General features: G+C 34.3%; 1 protein-coding gene across 1 annotated transcript; it reads right to left on the reverse strand.

Annotated features, from left to right (window-relative positions):
* Positions 1 to 2,042: 2,042 nt before the first annotated feature.
* On the reverse strand, positions 2,043 to 26,406 carry LOC134379152 (protein LEG1 homolog). The gene is made up of 6 exons (XM_063098358.1): positions 26,106 to 26,406; positions 21,664 to 21,750; positions 20,771 to 20,955; positions 19,709 to 19,809; positions 11,098 to 11,336; positions 2,043 to 2,137 (listed from the first exon to the last, which is right to left on the reverse strand). The coding sequence occupies exons 1-6, from the start codon at positions 26,404 to 26,406 to the stop codon at positions 2,043 to 2,045; spliced, it is 1,008 nt and encodes a 335-aa protein (XP_062954428.1).

Here is a 26,406-nt window from a genome sequence, read left to right on the forward strand (position 1 = left end):
TCTATGATGTATACAAGAGAAATACCTAACCTCCACCAGTGTGTCTCAGAGACATCTCTCCCATGGATTGGCTGAATTCTTTCTTTTTCTATAGCTCTTCTTTTGAACAAATAACCATCAGAACCATGTCTTTTTCTTTTCTTTTCCAAAAGAACAAGAGTATAATGTTTATCTAAATAGAGTTATACTATTTAATATATTTATAGAGGTAAATATGATTTCATTTATTCGGTGAATATTTATATACAGCATTTATTAATATGCCAAACACTGTTATAAAAGGATAAATTAGTTTATTTATTGCTCATAGATGAGCTACACATATTTGCAAACAAATTTATGAAGGTCAATGACATCAGTGCTAATACCTCAAAGTATAAAAAGCTATGTGCACTGGAGTGGAACTAAGACAAATGAAAATTTATTTTAAAATAGATGTTTTATCTGAAATAAAAGGATAAATAGGTATTCAACAGAGAAACAAAGGGCAGGAAATAGTACTTTCAAAGGGCAAATGATCTGAGCAACAGTATGGAGATACGAAAGATCACAACGTGGCCCAAGAAGTATTTTGGTATGTTAGAGTATATATGTAGAAATTGTGATAAATAAGACAGTTAAGGTAGATGATTGACCAGGTCATGAAAGCTGACATATAGCCTAATGAGGAAAAGGAAAAAGGATTGAGTTGTCATGATGGTTTTGATATGAGCCCAATACATTATGTTTAGCCAATATATTGCATATCCATCAGGGGATGGTAATCCTCAGTTTGGCTCAGAGTCAAATCCAGCCAAACACCTATTCTCATAAATAAAATTTTTCTGGAACATACCATGCCCATTCTTTTATGTACAGTAATGGCTGTTGCTTTATTGCCCTACAAAGGCATAGTTGAGTGGTTGTAACAAAGACCTAATGGCTCACAAGGCTTAAAATACTTACTATTTGTCTCATTATAGAAAATGCTGACTGTGCTTAGCTTGAATAAATAAGTTTGTAAAAAGCCAGAAAGTTTTTTTCTGGAAAAAAAAGGAAGATGGGGCTCATTCAATCAGCTATTAACGTTTCCTGTACAGCCATAACCTTCAGAGACGTGAGCACTGGGTGACTCATAAGATGAACAGATACCTAGCTCATTGGAGTAGAATTTTTAAAAAAAATGTTTGGATTACAAAATAATGTAGATACGTATTCCTCTGTATTTGTAAAAAATTAGTATTTTGTAGCAACTTTATTGAATATTCATTAATGAATTATTGGTTGAATAAATAACGACATATCCATGTTATGGAATTTTACAGAACTATGTTTAAAATGAAAGAAAATTATAGACAGATAGGTATATAGACAGATAGATAGATGATAGATAGATAGATAGATAGATAGATAGATAGATAGATAGATCGATAGATAGATAGATAATAGATCTGCAAAGGGAAGGACATGTTTATAATCTCTCAGGATCCTTACAGACCTGGGGAGAGACTGCTCCTCCCAAGGCCAGCTAATTCCTGAGGGTGTTGGACAGCTTGCCTGAAACACGCCTTTCTCATGTGCAGACAGGCTAATCCAAGGTCATGCCCCCACCCATGTTCTTTTGTAAGTTTCACACACCAAGCCAATATTTCCCCTGCCCTAAATCATTCCAAGTCCAGGTACGAGACAACTGGAGATCATTCCTATAGTTCCGAGCTTGCTGGAATTATTCATACTAGTCAAAGCTAAACTATTTACTCTGCCCTATCTCGCTTTTTCTGTGGAAACTTTAATAAGGGCTCTGGCCTATGCTTTCCCCTTGCTCCTGTTGTCTGTTTCCTGACTGTCCTGAAGTTTTTCCTGTGACCCTGTGTGATGTGACGTTCCTTTCTTTCAGAAAATGTAAGTCATAAATTTTTCTTTCAATGGCATTGGCCCCTCTGTATTGTCTCTCAGTCATACCTCTGTGAATTAAATCCAGGTCTAATTTTAGAACAGAGGTGGCTAAATGGTAGGAACTCTCCTGCCATTCTAGTTAAACAAGCCTGAGTACCAAACAGGTTCTAGCAGATGCCCCACGTAGCAACAGAGGTGTAACCGCCCAGGGTGGCAGGTAAGAGGAAGGAGGAGTGACTGAAATCCAGCTGGCAAGATGCACCTGCAGGAAGCAAATCAAAGCATGTGTGGAACTGGTCACAGCAGCAGGGACTGCAGTCCAGGAAGAGGCCGAGAGCATTCAGGAGTGATGCACAGGAGATGGCTGATTCAGAACCCCTGCACTATGGATTATGAGCCTTTCGGGAATATGCAGACCATGAGCTCATGCAGGCCCAGCCCTTCCCTGTATGCATGCACTTCGTATTTATTTTAATCTCAATGAGTTGCCAGAAAACTCTTTATCAGAAAAATCTGTCCAAGCCTCAGACCCTATTTGACGGATATTTATTGAGCCACGACCTCATTCCTGGTGCTGTATCAGCACTGGTGTACAGTGGTGAACAAGGTAGAAAAGATATTGTCTTTGAGATATTAAAAAAAGAATTGCTATAAAAATATAATCTCTAATGAAGGCAATTTGTATGTGTGATAGACAAATATTACCTTCAATTTGACTTCTTGTTGCAATTTATTTCTTACAATCACATAGAGAAGAACCAAATACATAAGCAGTGCTTAATCCCTGCAAAGAAGGAGAAACGATTTTAATTGTCAGTGGAGTAGGGAGAGTTATGAGTGTATTATTATTATTATTAGATCAGTGGAAAATTTTTTGTTTTTGTTGTCATCAATTACCACATTTTTACTAATATTGCCTTAAAGCAGAATGACAAACTTTTTTTGTCAAGGGCCGGATAGCAAATATTTTACGCTTTGTGGGCAACTCTGTCATTGTATTGCAAATAGAAATAGACAATATGTAAATTTATGAATGCAGCCAAGTTCCAGTAATACTTTATTTACATCAACTGACAGCAGACCATATATGACCCAGTTGTTGAAACTATCTGGCAGGGAATTAAAATGAACTATGATTAAGATGTTAAAGGTTTTAGTGGAAAAGATGGACAGCAGCATGAATAAAAGTGTAATTTCAATAGAGAGATAAAAGCTGTGAGAAATAATTGAAGGAAAATATTAGAAATTTTTAAATAATCCATATGGTGATAAAGGTGAAACATGCCTTTGATGGGCTTATCAGCAGATCCCATATAGCTGAGGAAAGATTATTGAACTCAAAGATGGGTCAATAGACCTTACTCAAAATAAAACTAAGGAGAAAAAAGAGTGAAAAATCAGAACAGAGAACAAAAGAGCTGTAGGATAATATCAAAAAAACCTAACATTGGTATAACTGAAATATCAGAAGGAGAAAGAGAGAATGGGGCAGAAATATTTGAAAAAATATTGGTGGAGTATTTCCAGAAATAACGAAAGACATCAAGCTCCCAGAGCTAAGAATCTCAGAGAAAACCAATCAGGATAAATATCTCCCCGAAACACTAAGACACTCAAACTGATGATAAACTCAAAGAAAAAAAGAAAATATTAATAGTTACCAGATTAAAAAAGACAAAGTTACACAGAAGAGTAAACGTAAGAATTGTAACAGACATCTCATCAGAAATTTGTGTATTAAAGAAAAAAAAGGAAAAATTAAGTGAATGAGAAATAAAGACTTTTTCAGTGAAAAAATGAAAACAAAAACACCAAACACCACCACACTGCTACCATTACCATCATTGACAAGAAAACAAATAATTTGTTTATTGCAGGACTATATTACAAAACAATGTTAAAGTTCTTCAGGTAGGAATTTGATACCAAAAGAAACTCAAAAAAATGAAGAGTGCTACATATGATAAAAAGCAAAGCAAATATAAGATTCACATACTTAGTATTTTTTTTCTAAAAGACAATTAACTGCAAAGCAAATATGATAACGATATGTTCATTCCATCTGTAAAAGTAAAATGTATGACAATAGAACAAAGAAGAGGAACAAATGGGAGTATTCTGTTGTAATATTCTAGTACTACACATGAAGTGACACAATATTATTTGACAATAAACTGGAATTAAATGTTTTATGCTGCAATCCCTAGACAATCAGTGTGTATTTTTAAAGTGACATGGATGACAGTAAGCTAATAGACATAAAATAAAATCATAAAAAGTACTAACTGCAAAATAAGGCAAAATGAGGTAAAAGTGATAACAAAGGGACACACTTCTTTGTTGTTGGTAGATTTAATCTAAACATATAAAAATTGAATTAAATGTAAATGGCCTAAACATATAAGTTAAAGACTGTGATTGCTTAGATTAAAAAAAAAATCGAGACTCAATTATATGCTGTAAACATCAGATAGGGATAAGCATAAAGGTAAGATAGGGATAAAGATAAAGACAAAAGAAAATAATCAGGATATTAATTTTGTAAAAATTCCAAGCTTTAGAATTTTCTACTTAGAAATTTGATTTTCCTAAAATAATAGTAGAAATATGAGAACACACAAAACATGGAAAGCATTTTTGAAGTCATCTTTCATGGGTTTTTAGGCTACGTATTTTGAAAAATTAACTTATTATAAAGGTCAAAAATAATTTGTCTAAACCAATAATTCATTTCAGAATTTTTTATTTGATTTGAACCTCAAGCGTGGGTGAGCCTCTTTCATTAGTTTGTAGATAATTATTCAGTTCATGTATTCCTTCCTGCAAACAGCCCATATAGTCTCTGCAAAAAGTGGGATGTTATTGTTAATATTTTTTCCTCTGAGTTGTCCACATCTCATCGGAGCCAGTTTGCACACTAACATAGGGAAACTAATTTAGAGTCTACATTCTACCAGACAAAACCTGTCTCCAGGAAATTTGTATTTTGACAAGGATGAGTCAGTTAGTTATGGGCTGTGAGCCATAACTTGTAAACTGACGCATACTCTAGAGCTTTGGGCAGAAAGGATGAGTCATGTGCAAACGGAGCAAAGGAAGCCAGTCTGTATATACCAAGAGAAGAATAAACAAAATGTACAGAGAGAAATGGAAACAAATTCTCATAAAGCCCAAGAAATATAAATAGCATTTTATTTGATTCCTAAATGATTTTTCAGCTCTTCATTCTAATATCCAATGAAAACCATGTACCCTTTCATCCCATTGTTTCCATGCAATATGCTTGTGTTCTTTACATAAATCCTCCCCCTTTTTTCTTAATTTATTTTACCCATTTCACTCCATGAATGAATTTTTAATTAGAAACTTAATTACTAATTAAGATACGGCCAACCACCATTTCTTTTTTTTATTGGTTATGAATATTCATGAGATAAAAAGCTGATTGTCACCCTCGTGCCCATGATGTGGAGGCCAGATTCATACTGGCTGTATACCCATTACCACAAATTGCATTTGTACCCCATGTCCCCCACCCAATTATCCCCAATCTCCCTCCCCCTTTCCCCCCCACTCCACTTTGTAGCTCAAGGAATGTTCTCTCCCTCTGCAAGTCCAAAGCACCACTGTGGTCTTTCTTTCCTTCCTTCTTTCTCTCTTAGCTACCACATATGAGTGAGCACATGTGGTATTTATCCCTCTGTGCTTTGCTTATTTCACTCAGCATAAGTTTCTCCAGGCCAACTGCCACTTCTGATATGAAACAGAATAATTCCTATTGTATTAAAACCATCAGTAGAAAACACATATATTACTCTATAATGATGCACTCAGAAATGTATCATGTATTTCTTGCACTGCAACTACTAATGTGCCATTTTCCTATATCTATCCTTGGATATGTACAAAACAGAGTTAAACTAATGAATGATCTGGTAGCATAAGTAAAGTCCTCCAAAAGATATCCATGTCTGAATACCCAGGACAGATAAATACATTAACTTAAGGCAAAAGAAATTTTGCTGCTGTGATTTAGTTAGGGTATTACAATAGGAGATTATCCTGAATAATCTCAGTTGTCCCACTATAATCACAATTATCTTTGTAAGTGAAAAAAGGGAGGCATGAAGGTCAGAGTCAGAGAGAGATTAGAAGATGCTATGCCACTAGTTTAGAAGGTGAAGAAAGGGGTCATGAGGCCAAAGAATGAGTGTGGCCTCTAGAAGCTGCAAAAAAAAAAAAAAAAATTGACTCTCCTCTGCAGCCTTCAGAAGTAACTCAGCCCTGTCAACTTTTTGATTATCATCCAGTGAACTCATTTCACACTTGTGATCTCCACCACTGGAATATAACATGTGTGCTGTTTTAAGCCTCCAAGTGGGTGGGAATTTGTTACAGCAGCAAAAAGAAACTAATAAAGATGATTAAAAAGTTATTAACAAATGGAGATAGTTTCTATGAATGGTGAAGTTGTACTAATTCAGTATGTTTCATGGTTTTAAATTCCTGGTTTTAAATTAAATACGTATAGTTGTATGTTATAGTAATAACTGATTTTTGATTCAACAAAGTTATCTTAACGGTGTCTTGTTCATCAAACACGTATACTCTGTGCGACAGTTTCAGCATTGTATGTGGTATACTGGATGCTCACTACCTTCTGGTTATTGAACTAGTCACCTTTTATAATCAAAATCTTGTGGACTCTTCAATAATCTTCATTTTTGTCAATAAGTATATTGAAGTACAGGGGAATTTGCTGAGTTGTATAGGTTTAACTAGCTGACACCAGCTTGAAATTGGCAGAACTTAGATGCAAACTTAAGTCTCTCTGATCTCGATGTCTATGTTATTTTACCACACTTTGGCTCAGTTTATTCATTTTATTTTTCCGAATAGTTTATTAGTGAATATATTTTCTCTGTGGATAGGGCCCTATGTAAACTTGGGTAAACAAGTTTCATAAAAGCAATTGAAGGGAAGTTTCAAAGAAGACAAGCAAGAGGGAGAGCCACTTTCTTGTCAGTGCTCATTGTTTCTTATGAAAGCAGAGAAATTTTGCCCTCCGTGACCCTGAAGTACTCCATAAAAAGTATGAACTAAAAATGAGATGTTCATAACATAATTTTTCAAACTTTGAGATAATTAACACCCTCTCAAAATACCAATAAACGAGGCAGTACATTTTTAAGTATCTTAGAAATCCAAAAATTTAAAAAATTGTGTGCCTTTTGACTCTAGACCATAAAATCTATTCCTCCAAATTTCATGAAATTAATTTAGTAGAATAACGCCCAAAAACCCAATCAAATTTAATGGCATTTATTGATTTATCAGCACTTGACATTCAACTGATTCTACATCAGAGAGTAAACATTTTAATTGTTATTTAGTTATTTAGATTATTTAGTTGTTATTGATTTAATAATTATTAATTAGGGAAATTAACAGCAACATAATTCAAATTTTAAAATACAGGCATAGATAATGACAAAATTATGTAAATATTTTAGACCAAAGATGAATTTTTGAGAGTACCATTTCTCAAGAAATTTCCATTGCAGATTTTTCTTTCATTATAGATTTCCAGAATCATTTAATTTAACAAATGAAGGATAATTTCCAAAATCTCTAGAAAAAGTTTTCTTGCAACTTTTAACTTCATTAAAGTTTTCCATGCAATGAAAGACAATGTTCCTAGAAAAACAGTAAGGATATTAAAAAGTTGTAGGTAAAATTTTCATTTTGATTCCAAATGTTGAAATTACTTAAAACAAAATTGGTTTAATTAGTATCAAATTAGCATATGTTCATATGCATTTGTAATAAAGCATACCATGTTTTGCTATTTAAAATTATATCCTATGTCTTCTTATTCAAACTTATAAGATACATTAGTAACTAAAGAAAATGATGATAAATACAGTGATGATTAAAGAAGTAAAAACTGATAAAAAGGGAAATGCCATTTTTTACATATCAGACTGTTGCAAACTAAAAAACTTGCTAATGTTCGTTTTTGGTGTCTATGCAGAAACACGAATCTTAATAAATAGTTTGTGTTGCTTTGTTTTTGTTTTTGTTTTTGTTTTGGCAAGAACGTAATTTATAGCATTTCTTTGCCATTTAGCAATATCTGATCCCTGAATTCATTTCTAGGATTTTACTCTGTCATCACACCAAAAAATTAAGGTAATAAAAGTACACATTGAATGTCACTTTTGCATTGCCAAAACTGGAAAGAATATGAATCTTTCAATGGAAAGCTACATATTATTTAATGAGAATAATATGTGTCAATATTGGCTGATTTGCTTATATCCCAAAGACACATGATTAGTAAAAAATGTGTAGCACAGAGCAATGTCATTCATATATATGGTCTCTTTTTTATGCAGACAACAAAGTTTTTATCAAATAATTCATTAATTTGTTTATATTCGTGAGTTCATATATTTTTTTTGTAGGAGTGAGCCCTACAAAAAAACTTAAAAAATATATCAGTCAAGAATCAAGGTATGGAGGTTAGAAGGTAATGATGGAAAGGCTAAGTTTTACTTGCATTTAATAACTTTCTGTAGCAATTGAACTTTTAATAATAAACATATATTGGATATTTTTTTCAAAATAAAGTAAGTTCAGTAAGGCTTAAAAATTAAATACTACTAAAATATGGAGAAAAAGTATTTCGTAATGGTGTGGATTTTGAGTAGAAGTGTCGTGATGGACTGATCAGCTAACGTGCAAGAAGGAAAAATGCAAAAGCCTTGAGCTGAGGTCTGCATTCGCAGTAAGGCAGGAAAGCCATGTTAGATAATTGTTCTGCACACTTAACTTTCCCTTGGGTGGCTTTTCTCAACTGTGATTGAGGTAAATAAATAACTATTTTTAAAAATGCCAAAAGAAGAAAAAATTGGAGACTTGAATCCTTAGGAATCTTAAGGCATAAAGGTTTAAATACAAGGATATACAGTCTCATTTACGGTGTAAAGCAAAATCTTAAATTTTCTGATGTCAAAAATTCAGTTGAATATCATGTCAAGGACTTTGTTTAATATAATTTCACTTACTATAAACCAAACATGCTCGTGTAAAAACATTTTTATTAATGGTATTGTTTATTATTTTTCTATACTTGATTTAATTTAAAACATCTGCCAAAGCTTTCAGCTCTTTTTCTGAATTCTGAGCATCAACAGAACTGTGCAATTTCTAGACGAGGCTAGGAAGCAAGATACCTAGTTTAACTACATTCTAATTTGTCCCTTCATTTCTTTTTATTGTATCATATAGTGTTAATTAAAAACTCATTAAAAAATACAAAGCTAATTTTAGTAAAACCAGAGCTAATGAAAATCTAGAAATCTGTTATTTATAATCTTTAAATATAATCAATTCTAACCACCCATTCAATCTTTCGCTCTTTATGTACTAGATGTTTGAGTTTGTTTATATCATCTGGGTCTAGAATGTACTTTCTATAGCTGACAGTATGGCAAAGATGTTTGGCAGAACACCAAATTTTGTGATTCTTTTATCAGTGAGGCTCGGGTAAAAATTACCTTTTACAAATTGCCCCATCCTCCATCTAGTGGGGCTGTGTGACTATTCTTGCCAAAGGTATGTGAGATAAGGTTATGTTTATCACTTCTGGCCCAGGCCTTTAAAAGAGGCCTTATTTAAGCTCTTTAATTCCTTTTACTTTGCAGGGGACATACAATGGTGAGGCTGTAAAGACTGATGGAGTCACAGATGAAAGGGTCCTAGGTCCCTGAATTACCATGTAAGAAAGCCTCCTGTCAATGGAGTAAACATCCTGAATGATTCTGTCAGCCAGATATAGAATGTTATTGTTATGCCTTTATTTATTTATTTTTTTAATATGGTGTATCACATTTATTGATTTGCGTATGTTTTTTTTTTGTTTTTTTTTTTTTCTAGTTTGGGTTACATTTATTTTATTTATTTATTTTATTATTTTTTTAATTTTATTTTGTTGATATACATTGTGGCTGATTATTGCTCCCCATCACCAAAACCTCCCTCCCTTCTCCCTCCCCCTTCCCCCCCAACAATGTCCTTTCTGTTTGCTTGTCATATCAACTTCAAGTAATTGCGGTTGTTATATCTTCTTCCCCCCCCATTTTGTGTGTGTGTGTGTGTGTGTGTGTGTGTGTGTGTGTGTGTGAATTTATATATTAATTTTTAGCTCCCACCAATAAGTGAGAACATGGGGTATTTCTCTTTCTGTGCCTGACTTGTTTCACTTAATATAATTCTCTCGAGGTCCATCCATGTTATTGCAAATGGCAGTATTTCATTCGTTTTTATAGCTGAGTAGTATTCCATTGTGTAGATGTACCACATTTTCCGTATCCACTCATCTGATGATGGACATTGTTATGCCTTTAAAATACGAACATTTATTTATTTAAACAGCAAGTGTTACCCTAAGTAATGCACATAGTTTTAAAATTTAATATATAATGTATTCCTTTTTTTTATTTGACTCACATCTAATTTTTGAATTTTGCTTTAGGGAATAGAAATTATACACACACACATACATATTTTTTTCTCTCAATAGAACAATGGTAAATGATATCTTGGGAATCAAATCATATAGTAATTTTCAAATTTCCTGCTATGTACTTTCTTCTGTGTTTTCTACTAATAATAAACCCAGGATTTGAAAATTTTGAAGAAATATACCTCCTCTGAGGTCAGAGTTTGGGAACAGATTTCTTCATGTTGTAACCAGTAGAACTGGATGAGGAAGGTTTGTATAACACAATTCTTTTGTGGTTCTGTTAGTCATGGCCAGTGTTATTGTTATGTTTATTATGTTTTTCATTTAAAATGAAAAATGAAGTAAAATAAATTAAAATAAAACTTATCCAAAAAAGAAATAGAGATTCCATTATCTCCTTGCCAAACTAATGTGTGGTGATATTGATCTACTGTATTTGTGCAAAGATTCTGTGGGAGAGGAAGTGCCAAGAAAGGAAGAGCTCCTAGTGTGTGCCTACTAAGTGAAATCTATCATAAAGCCACAGGATTATTGTTAAAACTTTGAAAAAGACACCTATAGGAAGCCAACATTTCCTTCTTTAGACAATCTGCTGTAATGATATATCATTACGATTCTAATGCTATTTCATCACTTATGAAATCAAAACAATGTATAGAATTTGTGAAAAATAAAGTTTCTGTGTCTCTTACCTGTATACTTATGCACTTTGTGGAGAGCATTTAGAGCAAGCAGGACTAAGTTCTGAAAGTTAGTAAAGTCATTGATGAAGTGAGCTCTATCCTTTCTGACAAGTATTCGTGATGGCAGGCCCTTCTGGAATTCATATACTCTATTCAGTGTTGTAGGAAAGAGTGGTGGAGCTAAATAATCCACAAATAAAGCCCAGTTTCTTTGAAAATCTGCTTCTTGTTTAGAATAATATTTTAACCTAATAGACAAATGGGGGTGGGGGGAAAGTGCATTTAAAATTAGTGTACTCAGAATCTTGCCAACCCAATTTTCAAAACAGATGATCTGTTCAAAAGCTGTTATTCTACTTTTTAGAATACAGATTGTACCAACATGGTGTTGATTTTAGCCCTTATATTTGAAGACGTGAAGAGACATTTTTAGAATTTTAAATCTGGACATTACTATCCCAGAAGATATGTATTTTTTATTCAAATGTTTAGCCTTTTCCATCAAGCATGCTATAATTGCATATGCTCTGAAATGTGACTAGTTTCATTATTTTAAAATGTAAAGATAAAAGTCAAAGATTATAAGGCAAAACTTCGGCTGAACTTGGACATCTTTTGAAAAAACATATGATCTTCATGTCAGGTGACCACTAAAAAATGAAATGAATTAGGGAATTTTTCTTGCCTTTTAGGTGGCTTGGTATTTTTTCCTGAAGTATGGTAGAAAGACAATTTTCCTCATTTTACTGAGGAAAAATTTTAGTTTTAAGTTTATAGTAAATCATTTTACATCTACACAGACAGTCTGTATCAATCTTCTGAGCATGTGAACAACTTGCTGCTGTGCACCAACCATGTTCCCTCTGTGATGCTTTATATCCTATAACTTGCTCATCATGCCCTACGTCCTTCAAGACTTATTATGAAAGTCACATGGTTTATTAAACTTCCCCTGGTATTACTCTAAGTAATATCAATGTGGGGAACTAGGTGTGATGGATGCAGAAAGCAACGAGAATATATCCCCTGGTCAATGCTGTGAAAGAAACACACTTGTATATATGTGATCCATATGGAGCTATGGTAGTAAAGAGGATGAAATAACTAATCTTGCCCTTGATTACAGAAAAATTGGTTAGCACTCCATGCTTTTATCAAAACATCACAACTCTCAAGTTTAAGAAAGAAGAAATATTAACACTTTGAGGAACTGTCAAACATTTTTCCAAAGTGGATGCATGGTTTTTCACCCCCACAAGCAATATACACTTCAAATAATGAGTGTTGATATCACCATCCTTTGAGAGTTACTATCAAAAATGTTATTTTCTACATAGAAAAGGAAGCAAAGCACTTAACCAAGTTCTGCTCAAAGCCAAGAGGAAATCCTTATTGTGGGAAAAAGATAAGCAGAAGATCCCCAGAAGTCCATATTTTCACCATGGACACCTGCAATCATCACAGTACTCACAGGCCCTGAGCTCAGTGTAGGGAGTGGAGTCTATGTGACTCCAGAGAGAAAACTCACACAGTCCCCCCACACCCCAGGACTCAGATTGCTGCAGCACACTGCCATCTTAAGGATAGAGCAAATGCTATGATGCATCTTGCCCAGGGGCCCAACAGCCCCTGTATCTTCACAGCCCTGGGGCCCCACCATCATCCCACTTCACCCATCAAGAAGGCTGCAGGGCAAGGACCCCAGCTGGACCCAGCAATGCAGTCCCAACCTCAGCACCCAATCCCATGTGACAATTTGCACTCAGAATTGGTGGTCCAGCATATTAGGAAGATGACCCACAAACAGAAGGAAAATAGGCTCATGCCCCCAGGAACCTGACAGCTGACTGCCTGGGGCCCATCTCCACTGGCAACCCAGTCCACACCAGCAGTAGAACATACCCCTTCCCCAGGGGCCTGAGAACTGGCTTACCTGTGGCATGCTGCAGATGGCAACCTGACTCACTCCAGCAGCAGAGTTCCCATATGCCTGTACCATCCCTCAGAGGTCCAAGGACCATTGCAACCAGTGGACTCAGCATCTGGCAAAGCCACACCACAGCCTCCACAAACATCTGCAGCCTAGACTACTGAGACACTCACAGACACTGCTGACATTAATTACAGCTGAAGAAATTACACAGAGACTACACTACTGTGCCCCACCCAGAATCAAAGTCAGCACAACCCAAATGATACTATTGAACTCATCTACAGGAAAAAGAATTTCCCTACAAAAGCTACTTCATAAAATTAGAAGAAGTGACTGTTCTACCAGATGCACAGATATCAATGTAGGAACACAAAAAACATGAAAAAGCAAGAAAACATAGCACCTCAAAAAAAGAAAAACTCACCTGGAAAAGAATTTTAAATAATTACCTTACAGAAACTCAGAGATATAAGAGAATACAGCTAGGCAATTCAACAAAATCAGGAAAATAATTCATAACCTGAATAAAAAATTCAACAAAGACATAGATATCGTAAAAAAGAATAAAACAGAAATCTCAGAACTGAAAATTTCAATGAATTAAATAAAAAATGCAGTTGAGAGCTTTGACAATAGACTAGATTAAGCAGAATGTAAGAGTTTCTGAACATGAAGACAAGTCTTTTGAAATGACCAAGACAGACAAAGAAAAACAAACAAATGAAAAGAATGAAGAAAACTTAATGAGATGTATGAAACAGCATTAAGCAAACAAATATTTGCATTATGAATGTTTCAGAGGGAAAAGATATGGGAAAAGGCAAAAGAAAACTATTTAATGAAATAATAGCCAAAAACTTCCCAAGTCTTGGGGGAGATATAGAAATTCAGATTCAGGAAGCTCAAAGATCCCCAAATAGATTCAAGTATAAATAAAGGTCTTCTTTGAGACACATTATAGTCAAACTGCCAAAAATCAAATACAAAGAGAGAATTATGAAAGCAACAAGAAAGATCACACCATACTCCATATTTAAGAGATTATCTAAACAGAAAATCAACAAAAAACTTCAGGCTTAAAATGCACTATAGGTCAAATGGACCTAATAGATATTTATGGAAACTATTATTCAACAGCTGCAGAGTACACATTCTTAAGAGCACATGGAACATTCTCCATGATGGAACATATGAAAGGCCACAAAACAAGTTGTAACAAATTTCAAAATATCAAAATTATATCAGGTATCTTTTCAGAACACATGAAATAAGGCTAGAAGTTAGTAAGAAGGGAAACTTTGGAAACTGTATGAATACATGGTAATTACACAACAAGCTACTGAACAATCAATGGGTCAACTGAGAAATTAAAAGGAAATCAAAATATTTCTTGAAACAAATAAAAATCGAAACACAACATACCAAAACTATGGGATACAGCAAAAATAGTATAAAAATGGAACTTTATAGCAATAAACACCTACTTCAAAAAAAAAAATAGAAAGATTTCAAATGAATAATCTTACCATGCATCTCAGGAAACTAGAAAAGCAAGAACAAACCAAACTCAAAATTAGTAAAAATAAAAAAAATAATAAAGATTAGGGCAAAAATAAACAAAATTGAAACTAGAAGAAAATACAAAAGATCAACAAAATAAAAGGGTGTTTTTTTGAAAAGATAAATGAAATCAATAAACCTTTAGCCAGATTAACCAAGAATAAAAGAGAGACAACCCAAATAAATAATATCAGAACTAAAAAATGACACATTACAACTGATACCTCAGAAGTACAAAAGATCAATAGAGACTATTTCAAACAACCAACAATTGGATTACCTAGAGGAAATGGGTAAATTCCTAGACACATATAACCTACCAAGATTGACTCAAGAAGAAATTAAAAATCTGAACAGACCAATAACAAGTAAAGAGATTGAATCATTAACAAGTTTCCCAGCAAAGAAAAAGCACAGGACTGAACAGCTTCACCACTGAATTCTACCAAACTTTTAAAGAACTATCACCAATTCCTTTCAAACTATTCTAAAACATTAAAAATAAGGAATTATTCCAAACTCATTCTATGAGGCCAGCATTGGCTTGATACTGAAACCAGACAAGGGCACAACAAAAAAAAGAAAACTAAAATCCACTATCTCTGATGAACTAAGCTGTAAAAATTCTCAACAAAATACAACAGCACATCTGAAAGATTATTTATCATGATCAAGCAGAATTTATTCCAGGATGCAAGAATGGTTCAACATATGTGTATTAGTCCACTTTGTGTTGCTATACTATAATGTAATACCTGACACTGGGTAATTTATAAAGCACAAAGGTTTATTCACCTTACAATTCTGAGACAGCTGCTTCTGGTGTAGGCTTCAGGGTGCTTCTACTCATGACATAAAGTAACAGGCAGCTGGCAGGTACAAGCAGATAACATGGCTAGAAGAAGCAAGAGGGAGAGAGAGGAGTGGTGCCAGGGTCCCATAAACAACTAGCTCTTGTGGGAAATAATGAAGCAATAACTCACTCACTACCCCCACCGCCCAGGGAGAGCATTAATCTGTTCATGAAGGATCTGCCCCCATAAATCAAATAGCTCTCAACAATGCCACATTGGGGATCAGATTTCCACATGAGTTTTGGGAGGACAACACACCCAAACTCTATCAATATGCAAATCAACAAATGTGGCACATCAGATCAACAGAATGAAAGACAAAAACCATATGCTGATCTCAATAGATACAGATAAAGCATTTGACAAAATTCAACATCCTTTCATGGATGTTGAGAGTATTTTACTTGCAACAAATTAGGTATAAAAGGAACATATCTCAAAGCAATCAAGGCTATATATGACAAACCCATAGTTAATACCACACTAAATGGAAAAAAGCTGAAAGCTTTTCCCCTAAAAATGGGAACAAAACAAGGATGGAAACTTTCACCATTCTTATTCATCATAATATTGGAAATTCTAGCCGGAACAATTAGACAAGAGGAAAAAAAGCAGTACACATCCAAATTGGAAAAGAGAAAGTCAGATTGTTACTGTTTACAGAAGACATGATTTTTATATAGAAAAACCTAAAGACACCAACAAAAAATCCTTAGAACTAATAAACAAATTTAATAAGTTGCATTACACAAAATCAACATACAAAAATCAGCAGTGTTTCTATACATCAGTAACAAACTAGCTGAAAAAGAAATCAAGAAAACAATCCCATTCATAATAGTCACAAAAAAATAAGATGAAATATTTAGGATAAATTTAATTAAGGAAGAGAAAGATCTGTGCAATAAAAATTATAGAACTCTGATGCAAGAAACTGAAGAAGGCACAAAAAATGGAAAGACATCTCACATTCATGGATTGGAAGAATTAGTATTGGTAAAATGATCATACTACCCAAAGCAATCTGATTCAGTACAATCCCTATCAAAATACCAATGACATTCTTCACAGAAATAGAATGAAAAACCCTAGAATTCAAATGGAACCACAAAAGACCCCCAATAGCCAAAGCTATTCTGAGCAAAAGTAACAAAGCTGGAGGCATCATACTACCTGATTTCAATATATAAGGGTACTTCAAAAAGTTCGTGGAAAATAGAATTGAAAAATAATATAAATCTTTCCATGAACTTTTCAAAGACCCCTCATAGACTACAAAGCTACAATAACTAAAACAGCATGGTATTGGTATTAAAACAGACAAATAGATCAATGGAACAGAATAGTGAAGGCAGAAATAAATTGTATTTACCACCAGCTGATTTTTTACAAAGGTGCTAAGAACATACACTTAGGGAAGGACAGCCTCTTTGATACATGGTGCTGGGAAACCTATATAGCCATATGGAGAAGAATGAAACTAAACCCCTATATCTCACCATATACAAAAATCAACTCAAAATAGATTAAAGACTTAAATGTGTGACCCCTACACTATAAAACTACTAGAAGAAAACATAGGGGAAACAGTTCAAGACATTGGCCTGGGCAAATAGTTTTTGGATAAGACCTCAAAATCTCAGTCAACAAAGCAAAAATAGACAAAGGATATATCTAACCAAAAAGCTTTGTACAGCAAAGGAAAGAATCAACAAAGTAAAGATACAACCTACAGAATGGGAGAAACTATTTGCAAACTATTCATCCAACAAGGGATTAATATCCAGAATATACAAGGAACTCAACTCAAGAACAACAGTAAAAAATCCAATTAAAAATGGGCAAATGATCTGAACAGATAGTTCTGAAAGGAAGACATATAAATGGCCAAATATGTAAAAAATGCTCAATATCACTAATCATCAGGGAAATGGAAATCAAAACAACAATGAGATATCATCTCACCCTTGTTAGAATGGCTATTATCAAAAAGACAACAGTAACAAATGCTGCCAATGTTGTGGAGAAAAGGAAATTCTTATACACTGTTGGTGGGAATGTAAATTAGTACAGCCATTATGGAAAACAACATGGAGGTTCTGCAAAAAGCTAAAAATAGAACTACCATACGATCCAGCAATCCCACTACCGGCATTTATCCAAAGAAAAGGAAATCAGTATATGGAAGAGATATCTGCACCCCCATGTTTACTGAAGCACGATTCACAATAGCCAAGATACGGCATTGATGGAGTTTGGATGTGTTGTCCCCTCCAAAACTCATGTGGAAATTTGATCCCCAATGTGGCAGTGTTGGAAACTGATTGAGTCATGGGGTTGGATCCCTCATGAATGGATTAATGCTCTCCCTGGGGGAGAGGGAATTAATGAGTGAGTTCTCTGTCTATTAGTTCCGAGAGAGCTGGTTGTTTAAAAAGACTCTGGCACTTACCCCCTCTCGCTCTCACTTCCTCTCACCATGTGATCTGCTTGCACCTGCCTGCTGCCTGCCACTTTCTGCCATGAGTAGAAGCAGCCTGAGGCCCGTGCCAGACATCCCAGAATCGTAAGCCAAATAAACCTCTTTTCCTTATAAATTACTCAGTCTCAGGTATTTCTGTTACAGCAACACAAAACGGACTAATACAGGCATCAACTAAGTGTCAACCAACAGATCAATGGATGACAAAAATGTGGTATTTAAACACAATGTAATAGTACTCAGCCATGAAAAATTACAAAATCCTCTCACTTACAGCAACATAGACCAGCACGAAGGACATTATGTTAAGTGAAAGAAGTCAGGCACGAAAAGATAAATAGTGCATGTTTTCACTCATATTGGAAGCTTAAAAAATTGATATCGTAGAAGTAGATAGTAGAACTGTGCCTACTAGAGGCTGAGAAGGGTGGGGGGGAGGAGGGGAAAGGATAGATATGTATACGAACGCAAAATTACGATGAGACAGAAGGAATAAATTCTAGTGTTCTATAGTACTGAAGGGTGAGTCTAGTTAACAATAATTTACTGCACATTTTCAAATAGCTAGAAGAGAAGATTTTGAACGTTCCTAACACAGGAAATGATAAATGTTTGATGTCAGGGGTACACTAGTTATCTCTATTTGATCATCACACATTGCATACATGTATCAAAATATCCCTTTGTAGCCCATAAATATGTACCATAATTACATGTCAATTAAAAACTAAATTAAATTAAGTTTTAAAAATACCCGCCATGTTATTTTCTAGAGCAGTTTAGTTTTGTACAAGTATGTGTTTGGAAAAGTCTACAACTGAAAAAATAGTATTTTACGAACTATTTTCTATAACTATAATGACACTTTTAATCTTGATGTTGACAACCACCTCTCTACTTCCTTGGCTAATAACCTCACCCCTCTTTGGCAGTCATCAGAAATACGGTGAACAGTTGAGTCACAGAAATAATCTACTATGATGGCTACAATCCTAATTCATCTCACAGATGAACTCTTCCATTGGCCACTATGTATATCAGCCCTTGAAGCTATACTAACAGATAAAATATGCAAAGCAATGCAAGTCTTCTGACTGATTTGTTTACCTAAATGGGATATGGAGTCAATGGGAAAGACAATAGCAGGTGATTAACAAGGAATCCTCAAACATGCATGCCTGTGTTTACATATGTTTTTAAAACCAGTCACCCATTCTTTCACTCTGGGTAGGAAATACCATCCCTGACATAGTGTCATTCACTTCCCTACCAAGTCATGCTGCCTCATTCAACCTCATTTGCTATAACACAAGGAGAGTTTTTACATTATTTTAGCTATTTGGCATAATAAAAGAGATAGTTCTTGGATATTTTCTTCTAAATATGTGTTAACCAAGTTACATTCTCTGATCAAAATGATGCAGATCCTGGTCATCATCATCATCATCATTATTATTATTTTTTGGTTTATAGACACCAGTTTGTGTGAAAAGAGCCCTTTAAAAAAACCCGACTCTCCTATACTTCTCTTCGCGTTTTGTTTTCTTGCTTTTTATTTTGTTATGCTTTGTGGTACAGGCTACTTTTCTTTATACTTTTATCTCCATACTTATAAAATACTTTTTGAAACCTATTCAGTAAAACATTTTCTTGTCAGTTTTCTTTTCATCATATAGTGTCCCATGGTTGAAATATTAGTAAACAGATAAATTGAAAAAGAATTCAATGAAAAACATAGCATAAGATAGAAAGAGTGTTACCATATCAAAATAACTTTGGATCCATTCTTACCTACTGCGAAAATTTTTACGAGCAATCTTCAGGGATGAGACATGTGCAGCCCATAAGTACTTCAATAGGTCATCAAAGCTACTAGAAGGTAATTTTACATGCTATTCAACAAAGAAAATATTATTAATGTTTAGGCATTTATAACAATCTCTCTTCTTGAAAATCAATTGTATTTACAAATATAATTTTTCAATATTCTAAATGAGAAGAGAAAATTGTTTCTCAGAGTTAAGGTATGAAAGATTTAATACTTAATAGTTCCTGAGCTTAGCAGTAGTTTTATTAATTACCAGTAATACTGAATCCATTTGAAAGGAACAAACCAACTTTGTTTTTGAAATGTTCAAAATTTTGTATTGTTCAGAACCAGACCTTTAGTACTTTATTTGTTTTTCTGCTGTCATGTAATTAACTGTTCATAAAGTCTTAAGAGTTAGGAATGGAGGTAGTGGGAGGAGACCGAGCACTTAATCTGACCATATACAATACAGTGAGCAAGTTCTTTAAAGGAAAACTTGATCTTCGGTCATCTGTCCTTTCATCTATGACACTTTGCTTTGGACATCAATACATGATTTTGATCATCCAATAATTGCTTGTCAACTCATATATGACTAGCAAGAGAGTTGAATTAAGCTGATCAAATTCACCACAACCTATTCCATAATTGTATTTCTATATAGGTTATTGCTCAGTTGACCTGAAATTATGATGACCTGAAATTATGATGAATTATCATAATATGATGAATCAAATTATGATTTCACACTTTATGCACCACCAAGCCATAATTTCTCTGTGCTCACATGTTTGTGTACAATTTCTTTGGTGTGAGAAGAGTGCATAGGACTGCCTCAATCCTGTATTGTATTGAATAACAAGATATGATGTCATGCAGCAATCTATTTATATTAATATTGCTAAATCATAATACAAATTTCTGTGTTAAGAATTACTTCTTAGGAACATATTGTTCAATGCATAAAAAATCCTGCATAATACATTATTCAAAAATTATTTGGCTACCTTTGAAGATTATTAATTTAAGCATTACAGAAAAACCTGGTAAAATTCATTCCACATTTTCATCGCTTCTGGAAAGGCTGAATGACAGCTAGAAATGTTATAACAAAAATTCATCAGATCCTTGGATGGTGGCAAAAGGATGACATTGTCTGATGATATCCCCATTATGCCAGAATCAACCGCAGCAAGGAAGGGCATTGCCGAAAGGTAATAATTAAGGTCTGTATAAACAAAAAGTTATTATAAATATTGTTAATGTCAAAAAGAGGTTGTTTTTGATGTAAAGAAATCTCTTATAAAAGAAATGTCATAAAATTTAAGCAATAGTTCTGGGCACTTTGGAAATTATATCAGAAATTTCCCTAAGGATCATATGCAACTTAAATATACTTCTCTTAAAAACCATACTGCCATAATGCAAAATGGATTTATGTTATAGATATATTATTTTAAGTCACAGATAATAATTACACTGCAATTTTCAATTACAAAATAAATTTTGAAGTACAATAAGTGTAAAAAATTAGAAACTTTATAGAATACTATACTTTTATGAAAAGTTTTTATTCTAAATTCGAAAATCTAATGTCTTTAAAATATTCTAATATATATCTAGATTTTTTTCTTGTCGACAAAATTTTATTTTATAATGTGATATAAATTCCTACTTCTGTGTATTTCAAGCAAGTTTTGAAGTTACTACTTTCCTCCAACTGACATTTTTGTAGTTGGATATACTGACTAGTATAATTTTTAAAATATCTATCTAAAATCTCATTTCAAAGCATTCAGAAGATTTAGGTCAAACAGATTCTTTTTGTTAGATCGGTAATTCTGGTCTTTGTTTTTGTTTCTATAATTGGAAGTCTAGGTTGAAACTACCCTTTTTGGGAAGGTCATCGATTTGAGGTTTGTTACGTTAAACTCACTGGCCCACCAACTGTCCACGGAGATGCACAGACGATCCCCAGAGTCACGGCCACAGTCTGTCCTTTGGGTGGGATCAGCTAATCTGCCTAGAAAAGAGACAATGCAGAGTTGGGTTTATTAGACCCACTTCTAATCTGCATACACAAAAACTTAGATACTTTGTTTTTCAAGAATGCCCAAAATGTTTATTGTCTGAAAAAGCTGTCACCCTTCCCTTTACTTTCTTTTCTTCGCTTCACAACTTTCTGCTTCCCAATTCCTGTTCATATTCTTTCCTTTTCTTTAATATCCCTACTCCGTACTCTCTCTCCTAGGTATTAATTTTTTATCCTCCGTAGCTTTTGTCTCTCCTGTTTACTAACTCCTCTACTCTTTGCTAATTCTGAGTTAGAGAGTCAATATCCCTAAGTACATTAAACAAAACCTAGACTTTCTTTACCTAAAATCCTAGTTGTTTACCCACTTCTGACCCATGATAGATATCCTCTGTAAGCCTCAATTTTCTAATCAACATAGTAGGGATACTAAAAATGATTACCTCATAGAGGACTGAGGAGCATTACATGAAGATGGGTGTGCAAAGTGCACAGTGAACATGTGCTCCATAAATATTAGCCATTATTCTATTCTATGTCCCTTCTTCCCCTGCCCCCAAATCCTCCCCTAACTTCTACTTTCAAAACTTCCCTTTCCGGTTCATTCCACATTTAATTTTGTCGTATGTTGTAACTTCTACACATACTCCCTGCATATACTTTCAGCTATCTTCTGACTCTATGCCCATCTCTCTCCCCCTTTCAACCATTTCTATACCTGGCTTCTTCTCTTCTCTTGCTAACTTCCCCTTTTTTCTAGATCCCCCCAACAGTATTTTGACTCTTCCATGTCCCTTCCACCTCTCTCTGGTTCAGTCCTTACACACCTATTAGTCCAGCCCTTTCTTTTCTCTAGACCATTCCTTTTCTGCAATATACAAGTTTTCTTCTTTCTCATTCCCTTCCCCCACACACATGTTCTTTCTTCTCAAGTTTTGCCTGTCCATTTCTCATGAACCTATTTTGTTTTTTCCTTTTTCTCTCATTCTAGGTTCTCACTCAGCTCTTCTTGACTTACCCTCAAGTGGGCAGGAGTAAAGATCTTGATAGTTCTGGTAGGGGATATAAATTTCTCAAAATTATTATTTCTTTTTAAACTAAAATAATATTAAAATATTTAAAATAATATTCAGTTATGTGAAACATTCCTCTCTTAGTTCTTAGATTTTGTCTCATTGGGAGTGTTTTGAATCTGCTTCTAAGACACTCTCCTTTTAAACCCATTCACTCTCTGAGAATGTTCACACATTATGCTAATCTAAGGATTGCCTATGTTGCTGTCTTCCATATCTTGTGTCCTGAATCTTTCATTATGCTCCAGGTCCATTTTTGTCCAATCCCCACAGAGCTCCTCTATTGACTATTCCAAGTCATCTCCAACTGAGTGAGCATGCCTGAGACTGAACTTTTGATCTCGATAGCCAAACAAAGCTGCTTCATAAACTTTGAGAGGGTTGGAGCAGAGGAGTTTCACTACTCTTCTCCATATACTCAGTACTGCTTCCTTCTTTATAGCCAGTGTGTAACCTCCTCCTGTTGTTTTATCCCTGGAAGATTTTTTTTTTTTTTTTTTTGGCCTTCCCATGGGAAAAAAATACATCTTTCTCAATAAATTTGACTAAATACTGTGTTTTGTCATAGCAATTTTTTCAAGAAGAAAGTCAGTGCTGTATTTATTATTATTCAAACCCAAATTCCTGCCCTAAATTTATCCTATTTTTCAATTATATTATTTGCCAAGCACAAGTAATGTATCTCTCATATTCCCAACATTTCTTTCTTTCTCCCTCTTTTTCTCTCACACTTGCCATACTAATTTCTTTTTTTAGCTCATTTTATTTCTTTCTTTATGTGTTACTTTTATTTTAATCCATCACAATTTCTGTCCTTTTTTCACAATTTACTTCAAACCTTATTCTAGGCCCAGATTTTCCCAGTTCACAACATTCTCACTTTTATCCATTATCTTATGCTTTGGTCCTTTATTGTCCTCTGGTTGTTTCATTTCTAACTTTTCTTCCTAACCCTGTTGTAAGCCTTTTGAGAGAAGGCATGAAATCTACCTCAAATTCTTTTACACCTGCCACAGCTGTCCCTTTTTCTCACTGGTGGAACTTCCTTACCTTGCTGCAGACTCCCAATATTCTCTCCCAGTTCCAACATTTTTCCAATTAAATTATCTACTAAGTAGTAAAAATGAACAAACTACTGACATATAAAACAGGATGTATGAATCTCAAAATAATTATAACAACTGAAATAAACATGACAAAAAAGAATACATAGCTGTGTATATGAAAATTCTACAATAATGCAGTCTGTTTGCAGTGCTAAAGAGATCAGTCATTGTCTGTGAAGTTGAAAAGTGGGCTGGTAAGGGTTGGGGCAGTAGATAGGGCAAAGGAAAAGCGGACATACAGGGTAGGGAAGTTCCTGGAGATGAGAAAACAAACAGGAAAAGCAAGTTTTTAGAATGATGTAAATGGTCATTATCTTTGGCCATGTGTTCAGTCTACATACACATGTCAAAACTTATCAAAGTGCATTTTTAAAATGTGCAGTTAATTGTATATTTATTTTACATTAATAAAGGTTTGTTTTTTTAAAAAAAAACTCTGCTAAGCAAGCAAGAAGCAAATATTTAAGGTGCTTAAGTATTGTGCAAACATTAGATTGTGTTGCAAAACAAAACCATATTGCATAAGAGTCCAATAAAAACTCTTCAGTCTGACTTTGAAGACACTTCTTAAACTGGCCATGATTGATTTTCATCACCCACTCTTCTCTTTCACATTCCAGTTGCCCTGTCAACCTGCTAGTCTTGCTCCCAACGCAACGCAATTCATTGCCATCTTTGTAAATATTATTCCAGAAATGCCTCCAGCAACCTTTTCGGTCCTGCCACTTCCTTCCCATCATAATCTCAGCTCATGGTTACCACTCTCTTTCCTGAGCTACTCTTGTACTTATGGTCGTTATCTCGTCATTGAGACTTAGCATACTGTTGGAGAAATATTTTTGTGGACTATTTTTATAATTTTTAACTCTGTTTTGATTATCTCTGTTTATATCTTAGACTTCAATTCAATTAAATACTAAGTAAAACCAGCCACTTAAAACAAAAAGAAACCCATTTATTGCAGTGTTAAATGAAAATAAAATTTTGAAAGGTACCGATCTAACATTCTACCTTCCCATTTGTCCACCACTGGATCCAGGGTAGAAAACTTTCCTAGGAGTGGACATATGACTCTTTGGGTCATATGTCCAGTTGTTTATTGTTTGGAGTAGACCTTATGTTTGGGCTCCTCCTGAACCATGTCTCAGGAGTTAAGATATTCTTCTTTTTTATGCCAAGGACAGCCTACAAACAGGAGTTATAATGGGTATTAGGACATTCCCCTGACAAGCTAGATTGTAGTGCCAGCTCAGTGTCATCACAGTTCAGATCTTGCAGGGTCTCCTCCCCTGTCTTTTCCACAACAGCACCCGTTTTCTCATGGGTTCCTTTCTTCCAATACTGTGTTCTGGAAAGTAATAGTGAAGGTCCCTTATTTCCTGAATACCTTTGTTAGCCAGAACAAGATAGCTTTGAAATTATGATGTTCTTATTTCAAAATAAATTTCCATTCTAATTCTTAAGTGTAGATATTATTTTCAGAAGCATTCTTCTACAGAAGTGTTTTTTCTCCTGTGTCACTCCAATCTACATTTATTTCTGTGGATAATGCAAAGTAATCCTATACATCCTTGTATATTTAATGTATATTACCTAGACTGATTTATTCTTAGATATAATCCACAGTACTCAGAACTGAACTGAGTACCTAATAGTACCTCAATTAATAGTAGTTGGTACTGAATGAACTAAATCTAATATGTTGTATATAAGTGAATGTGGTAATCACTAGTCCCTTGTGGTTATTTAAAATTAAATAAATTGAAATAAAATAAAATAAAAAATTCAGTTCTGCAGAGCATTAGCCATTTCAAGTACTCAATAACTACATGTAAGAACATGTGAGCACAGTATGGCTCCTGCTCCCATGCTAGGATGAAAATATAGAAAATGTTCATCATTGCACACAATTCTATTCAACAGTGCCAGTGGAAAACCTGTGCACACAAGAGAATTTCATAAATGCTCAATAAAGAAAGATTACAGAAGAATGAGAAGAAAAAATAGAAGAGGAGGAATAAGAAAAGAATAGGTGGAAAAGAAAAAGAAAGGGGAAAGAGAGAGGAAAATAATCCATTTTGGAAAAGGTGGTGTTATATATACAAGGTACTGCTTCCTAATTAATTTACAGTTAAAATGTTGTAATGAAAAAGAGAGTCATTCTTACCTGTATAATATTGCCATCCATGATGTATAGGCAATCCCCATAAAATATTTTGTTCATTTTCTGGAGAAAATTTTTCAAAGTTTCTTGCTGTATTATTCAACAGGATTTTATACATCCCTATTCTCTCACGGTAATTCCAGGGGTTAATGATGTACTTTCCGTTTTCCACTCTGTAGTCACTAAACTGACCAGGGCTCTCTTTCCACAGAGGGGGATACTCATCCAAGATACTGGATGCTTTTGCTAAAGAAGCAGAAACACAACTGACTATTGCACAGGCCCAGAAAGGACTGAAAGCCAT

Source organism: Cynocephalus volans, chromosome 5 (assembly GCF_027409185.1).
Source record: "Cynocephalus volans isolate mCynVol1 chromosome 5, mCynVol1.pri, whole genome shotgun sequence".
Taxonomy (NCBI): domain Eukaryota; kingdom Metazoa; phylum Chordata; class Mammalia; order Dermoptera; family Cynocephalidae; genus Cynocephalus; species Cynocephalus volans.

Excerpts from the sequence above, each read along its gene's own strand:
- LOC134379152 (XM_063098358.1), bottom strand. The coding sequence starts at position 26,406 with ATGGCTTTCAGTCCTTTCTGGGCCTGTGCAATAGTCAGTTGTGTTTCT. Across the intron at positions 19,810-20,770 it reads TGTGGAATGAATTTTACCAG|CATGTAAAATTACCTTCTAG; the intron begins GTTTTTCTGTAA and ends TTTGTTGAATAG. Across the intron at positions 2,138-11,097 it reads CAAAGTGCATAAGTATACAG|GTGCATCTTGCCAGCTGGAT; the intron begins GTAAGAGACACA and ends TGCTTCCTGCAG.